Consider the following 7,758-nt stretch of genomic DNA (forward strand, 5'->3'; position numbering starts at 1 on the left):
GTAAGTTGTGTAGGTCCCACTACGAAGTGTGGGCCATATCCACACCATCCACTCATTTTTTGAAATTATTTTAGAGCATTGGCCAAAACATCAGGTAAATCTAAAGCTCAAGTGGACCCCACCATAGAAAGCAACAGGGATTCAATACTTACCGTTGAAAACTTCTTTGGGGCCACATAAGTTTTGGATCTACCTTATTTTTAGGCCCATGTCATAAAATGAGGTTACAAAACAAATGAACGGTTTAGATATAACATATGTATGTTATTTTGGGTAATTTCAAATGATGATGGTATACCCATTCAATGTACCACCGTATTACCAACAAAGCATGGCATTAATCTTCTCCCATGGCAACGGAGGACAATCCCTGCCATGGGTAATAATTATGTTTTTTGAATCCCATCCTACCTAATCGCTTCTAATCCCACCGCCCAAACACGCAGTTAGCCACCACCGTTTCCTATGATATGGTCCACCTGAGATTTGGATCTGCTGATTTTTTGGGACCATGCCTTAAAATGATCCGGCGAAACAGATGGACGACGTGGATAAAAGAAATATTCATCTAAGTGGGCCCCACATTAAGGGATACACCGCCCTTGGTGGATGGTCCGTATGTAACCGGGCTCGATAAAACCTCATTTCCAAGTCCAAACCAAAACCCTAGAGCTGGTCGGCGAGAGAGAGGGGAGAGATGGTTTCTGGTTCAGGGATCTGTACACGTCGGGTGGTGGTGGACGCCCGCCACCACATGCTGGGCCGCCTGGCTTCAATCCTTGCGAAGGAACTCCTCAACGGCCAGAAAGTGGTGGTGGTCCGCTGCGAGGAGATCTGCCTTTCCGGAGGTCTCGTCCGCCAGAAGATGAAGTACCTCCGCTTCCTCAGAAAGAGGATGAACACCAAGCCGTCCCATGGCCCCATTCATTTCCGTGCTCCCGCAAAGATCCTCTGGAGGACCATCCGTGGGTACGCAACTTCCCACCGTCTGATTTCCCCAACTTCCACAGTGTCGTTCCGGTTTCCCGTTTTTACTAGTGGGGCAATGGTTCGATGATCCTAACCATTGATACAATGGGCCACACTGTCGATGTTTGATGGACGAAAATGCCCAGAGATTGGAAGATCTTAGCCGTGTAATATTTGGCCTTTTTTCATGGCTTAAACCATCGCTATGTTTTCTCTCTTAACCGTCTATTTGTTGACCCAACCTATTGAATTGTTAGGATTCTTCTCAGGGCAGTTATTTGATATGCATCACTTGGAAATTGTACACGTGGCATACATGAACTCATGTTAATTGGTGGTGTTGCAGCATGATCCCTCACAAGACCAAACGTGGGGCTGCAGCACTCGCACGGCTCAAGGCATACGAAGGAGTTCCTGCTCCTTATGATAAGATGAAGAGAATGGTCATCCCCGACGCGCTTAAGTGAGGATTTTTATTTCCTTCAAGTCCGTTTTGGATTCTACATATGGAATTGGGTTCTTTCTCAATCTCTTCGTTTTGGGGCTTTTGATTTGCAGGGTTTTGAGGCTCCAGCCAGGACACAAGTATTGCTTGTTAGGACGTCTTTCTTCGGAGGTTGGATGGAGTCACTACGATACCATCAAGGTGAGATTTCTGACCGCTTTTCCTCCATTGTTGACTGAACTGACATTGGCAGTACAATAAAAACTTTGATTCTCGCTCGGAGTGTGATGGTTCCCACAGATGCATTTCGCTATCATTCACAAATCAAACCGTCCAAGTTTGTGTCTCCAATTTTGATGGGGCATATAACAGAAAATTGCAATGAACTGGTGATCCTAAATGGCTATAATGCGAACCACGAAAGGGGAAGCAATTGTAGAAAGCAACCCAAAAATCCTGTAGCCGAATGCAGAGACCATGAATGCAAGATTGTGAGCATGCTCAACAGTCCCCTAGTCTTGAACTAGAGGTCACTCACTCCCCACCCACAACAACTGTAAAGAAATACTAGAATTACTCAAAGAAAATATCAATCAACTTATCTTATTCCATAGGCTTATGCCTTATTTATCTGGAATCTAAAAATAGAACTCCTAGGTAGTAAAGATCAAAACTACCCAAATAAGAAACCAATTAAATAAGAAAGTACTTGAATAAGAAGAATCTAAGATTACTTCTTGTCTTGCCTAATATAAGGATATCAAAGTAAATTAACTAATGTAGAGATTTAAAAGGAATGGAAAATGAGGATATTTCCCAATGTAGAGATTTGCTTAAAAATGGAAAGTGGGCTATTTCTTGTGCACGTGCAGAACATGCGCTCATCGGATTTGGGGGGCAATTGCATCAGACCTATTGTTGGACTTCATTGAAAAATTGTCAACAAACATTCACAATTCATTGGAGGTTAAATTGGTCCGATGATGCAGGACAATTAACCACTTGCTCTAAAAGATCGAACTGCTAGAGCATGGCGAATTAATTCCTTTATCTCATAGCCTAGGCTCCACATCTCATGGGTTAAGACCTCGGTCGAACCCCTCTCGTGGGCCCCAAATCACATGGGTACCGCCTTATACAAGCCACCCGAATCACATGGGTAGGGCCTGCCTCTCACGAGCCACCCGCCTTACACGGGCCGCCCACCCTGAGTGTGCCCCTGCATCCCATAGACAACCCCACTCAAGCCCGGTGTGAAAATGCCCATGCATTAATCATCCCGGGTGAGGAGTCTCGAACACGAGACCTCCTGCTTTGACACTAATAATTGGTGTAGGACGGCCTAATCCAATCTTAAATAAGTATAATATTTGAAATGGGCAGATTTAATGATTCATGCATTCTAAAAAAAATAAAAATAAAAATATCAGCCTGCCTTATACATCATAAACATAAGAAAGAAATAAGGTTAATATAACATTGATTATGACCATCTATTACAAACATGAAGTATTGAATCTTAAAATCTGAATTTAGTTAGATCCGGTGAAAGATAGAACTTTCGTCTTGCAATAGGTCCGTCGAACGATCTAAGTGGATTTTCTAATCCAGAAAAAATAAGAATTTCTTGGATTGGAAAATCTGAAAATTTCAGAAAATAATTGGTAGTTTTTTAAATTTAGATATGGGTGATGAGTTTTATGTGGGGATGAAAATCTTTTGAGATCTAATGATTTGGATAAAAAGAAACAAGATTTGAATTCTAGATTTAAAGATTCTAGGAGAAAAGGAAGAGAATGGGGTTAAAGAAAAGAGTACATTGAGAAAATAGAGAATGAAAAAAAAAGTAGAAGATGACAAATCATTTATCTGGGCCTCACGCCATCTTCCAATCACTGGAAGTCGAAGACGAAGTCGTCAGAAGCAAAAATTTCTTTTTTTTTTTTTTGTCTCCATAAATATAACATAACATGTTATAGGTTTAAGGCAACCCTTATAAATTCGTAATTACATGAAATTACCAAAATACCCCTAGTAAAAAAAGTTTAAAAAAGAAGAAGAAGAAATTCACACAAAATTGTTCGCAAACTGTCTCAAAACTTAAATAAATCAAATGTTTATAGACTAAATGTAAATTTAAGGTGCCCGATGGGCCTCGATGATAGCGCCGTGAAGGTGGCGTAATGAAGGTGGGCCCTGACGATCCAACGGTCCGATCACACCATCCTCGCAATCCAACGGTCCAAATGTCTCCTTTAAGCAACTTACACATGTCATGAATACATGTGTAAGGTCTTCAACCTCTAGAGACCTGACCCGTATCCGTCATCTAACCATATTGACAAGGGTAACGCACACCTCCTGTGTTGATATACTTTGAATGGTCTGGTGTCCGCATCAACCGACCAATTTTATTTTGGGACTGAATTATCTATGGTGGGGCTAATAATTTGGACAGTTTTATTTGAATTACATGTATGCATGCATGCACATGTAACATGTAATGCAATCCGAACATTTAAAAGAAAAAATAAGTTACATGATGTCTTGGTGCATATAATAATAACATAGAAATCTCTGTTATTTTTTAATAGAGTGCTTCTTTGGTGAGACGTTATGTATATGTATTATATTGTATTGTTAGGAATGAAAATCCAACGTGGAATGTGAGGCATGCATTATATTACATAAGAACTTAAAACTTGGTGGACAAGTTCCTCAATAGAGATCATTGGTCAAATTGGTGATGTAGGACAGAGTCTATTCATGGTGGGGCCAATAATTTGGACAGTTAATCTGAATTACGTGTATGCATGCACATGTAACATGTAATGCAATACGAACATTTAAAAGATAAAATGAGTTACATGATGTTTTGGTGCATATTATTATGATATGTATTTACCATAATAATAACATAGTAATCTCTCTTATTTTCCAAAAGAGTGCTTCTTTGGGGAGACGTTATGTATAGGTATTATATCGAATAGTTAGGAATGAAAATCCAATGTGGAATGTGAGGTATGCATTATATTGCATAAGAACTTAAAACTTGGTGGACGAGTTCCTCAACAAAGATCATTAGTCAAATTGGTGATGTAGGGCAGTCTGGACAATTTCATGAGTGGCCAATATTGAAAGAAGTCAAGTGAAAAAGTTCGATCTAGGGTATAGCACAGATTATAGCTTCCAACAGCCATAACTTTGAAACCCGCTATCCATTTCATGCATATAATATGTTGTAAGCTATCATTGAGCCCTTTGTCCTTGCCAAGGTGATGTAGAGCGGGTCGCGGATAGTTTTATGGCGAAGATGGATAAGAAAAGGCCCGGTCGACGACAAAAGTGATCCGGACCGTCGGACCTTAGATCGGGTGTATCTCACAATCCGGAATGAGTTATCAAACCTAAAATATATGATTTTGGGGTAGAACGAGCTACTTTAGCCAACCAATCCAGCTACGCCGGGTTGTGCAAGCTGGATTTGCGAAATATCCCCGGATCGACAGTTGTTTCCCTATTTTAATTCCATTTTTACTATAAATAGTAAGTTTTAGTTTGATTATAACTCTTCATTTGTTGGGCTTTAGGAGTTGTATCCAACATGAAAAGTGCTTAGAATAATTAGGAGAACAGCTTGGTGAAGCCAAATAGGACACTTACTATTTTTGGTCGAAAACCTTGCGCATTTGTAGATATCACGACCGTCTATAAATAGTAAGTCTACTATTTATAGTAAGTTGCGAATTCTAGGAGTTTTAGTTGTAGTTTGCTTTTGATTTCTCTCCCATTGCTTGGTACCCCTATTTAAAGGGTTGTGAACTCGTTTATTTGATTCAGTAATCAATTTCGAATTTTATAGAATTTATTTTTTATTTTGCTTGCCTTCTTTCTCGTGGATTCGAGAAGCCTCTGTGAGGAGTCCAGAGAAATTCCGTGGATTCGGAATAGTTATCCTTTTGAGGGAGACGGTGCTCGACCTCATCACGTTCATCCCTGCATCATAAGGCCAAAGGCAATTGGCCCTTAAGTGGTTTTCCCATATAAGTTCTTTTTAATAGTTAATTCTGAGTTAAAGTTAATATTTACTGTAGTAGATTATGGGTTTTATTATTGTTAGTGTATTTTTGGTTTGAAGAAGTCCAATTATGCTTGAAGTCCTTGTTTGAATAATGTGAAATGGTTTGAGTCGGTTTAGAAGTCTTTTACTATCTTTACTTTAGTAAGTTTACTATTTCATGTTGGTTATGAATTTAGGGCTATATAATCCGTATCAATTGCCTTGTGTCTTTGGGCTTCTTTTTCAATAAAGCATGACCTTGCTGATAAAAGTATCTCTTTTACCTTGTGGATTGAAGGTTCCTTGTGGATTTGAGAGTTATCTTAGATGAAGATGACAATGATCACTTCCTCTCCCTTTCCACCAAGCTATGCCAATTGGTTGTAAAATGAACAAAATTTTGAGGTGTGGCTAACTGGCAGGGAATGGATGATCAGCCACTGTGGTGGCAGTGAACATAGATGTGGTGACATGCTTTTCAGGGTGTCTTTGGATGCACTGTTGAATTGAATTGCAAATGTTACTCTAATAACCAGATCACAATTTCATTCCCACAGTCTTCGAGGGTCTGGTTTTGAATTGCTATTTTGTTACTTTAAACTTGGCTGTCAAAGAAGCAACTGCATTTTGAAAAACCACTATAGTGCGAGTGCGTGGGTATGTGTAAAAAAAAAAAAGCCTGCATTTTGATCCTCATTTTGAGTATGCAGAAACAGTGTTAATTTCTGTCATTTCATCTTGATTAAACTGAATGTCTCCAAGTCAATTCATCCATGCCTATCTACAATTGCAACAGTTAGGGATGAAATGAGTCATGCTGGTGATTGGGCCTAGCCACTTTGTGCTAGAGCTATAGGCCCATGAGCTCAGGGAGGATGTGCCGAAATCTCCATGTGAGCTAATTACTGGAGTATGGCTCATGGCTCAATCGGCATTACTTTAGTTTGGAATTTCATACTACAAAAAAAAATAATAATTTGGAAATAGTGGTTGACTTTCAGAGAATTCAGATTTTATTTGAGTGAAAATCTATGGTCTCTACATGTTGGACTAGTACTTACAGTTAACCCAAAGCTGATAAACTAACCAAAACTCGAGTACAAGTCGCCGCTCTCTAATTACACGACAAGTAGAAGCTGAGACTGGTGGATGAACAAACGGATATCAGAGGCTCAATTGGAGATGATTTGAGATGACAACTGCCCATATCAATCCATAATTTTTTCTCTCACAGTAAAAATCTGCTATCGATAAAGAAGGCCACCTTGACTGTTTGATGTTCCATTGATGTGAAAAAATAAAAAAACTATTACTAGTAAAGATGTGCTTTTTAATCTCCCAAATCATTCCATTCATTGAAGTGTTGTAGAAATTTCTGCATTGTGTTCTACTATACTGGCCTATTTGGATTGGAATCCAAAAAGTAGATTTGGAAAGAAAAAGTCACATCCTAGGAAATCAATGGAAAACAATCTTAAAGAATCAGTTTGTTTTAGCATGCATGATTTCCATGGAAATATGGAAAGGTCAATCGTCAGAAAGTAAGACTGTTTCTTAGCAAATGTGGAAAGCACTTTGTTTCTTAAAAGGAAATGGAAATGGCCTTTTTAAGGAAAACCATGGAAGATAAAACTGATTTCCACGGCTGTTGCTTTCTGAAGAAATTGATTTCCTTTCCACGGTTGAATCCTGTTTTCCACCTCTATCCAAATAGCCCCAATAAAACCTGGAATGCTTTATGGTCAGAAAATGCTGACCCCGCCTATTGCTGTTTGTTTTTTCCCTTGATGGTATTGACAGGAGCTGGAGGACAAGAGAAAGAAGAGGGCTCAGGTCGCATACGAGCGGAGAAAGCAACTGACCAAGCTTAGGGTGAAGGCAGAGAAAGCTGCTGAAGAGCAGCTCGGTTCCCAGCTAGAGATCCTGGCACCATTGAAATACTGACTATAAAGAGGCAACAGCAGTTTTGTTTTTGTTTTCTTGTTTATTTTGGGACTCATCTGAGAGTTTTTGATCCGATGGTTTCTTAGTAATTCAATCTGTTTTTCATTTCTTTTGACATCCATCGATTAAGGGTACAGATTCTTTTGCAGTTTCATTTTGTTGGTCCAACTATCAATGTCCCGTGGCCCAGATTCTTTCTGCATTGTTTGGAGTCTTTGGACAATCCTAGCCACTTCTGATCAGAGTCCTCCAGATGGACGGATGCAGCATCCGTTTAGCCGTACTCCACAGTGCGGTCCATGTTCACTGTTGAATTTGGGGCCGTTGTCTCAATTTTGAT

The 7,758-nt window shown here is 39.6% G+C and overlaps 1 protein-coding gene across 1 annotated transcript; it reads left to right on the forward strand.

The window, feature by feature from the left end:
- The first annotated feature begins 657 nt into the window (after window positions 1-657).
- On the forward strand, window positions 658-7,539 carry LOC131242116 (large ribosomal subunit protein uL13w-like). The gene is made up of 4 exons (XM_058240537.1): window positions 658-969; window positions 1,316-1,432; window positions 1,528-1,615; window positions 7,275-7,539. The coding sequence occupies exons 1-4, from the start codon at window positions 698-700 to the stop codon at window positions 7,416-7,418; spliced, it is 621 nt and encodes a 206-aa protein (XP_058096520.1). The 5' UTR covers window positions 658-697; the 3' UTR covers window positions 7,419-7,539.
- Window positions 7,540-7,758: the final 219 nt, after the last annotated feature.

The sequence above is a fragment of the Magnolia sinica genome, chromosome 4 (genome assembly GCF_029962835.1).
Source record: "Magnolia sinica isolate HGM2019 chromosome 4, MsV1, whole genome shotgun sequence".
NCBI classification, from domain to species: Eukaryota; Viridiplantae; Streptophyta; class Magnoliopsida; order Magnoliales; family Magnoliaceae; genus Magnolia; species Magnolia sinica.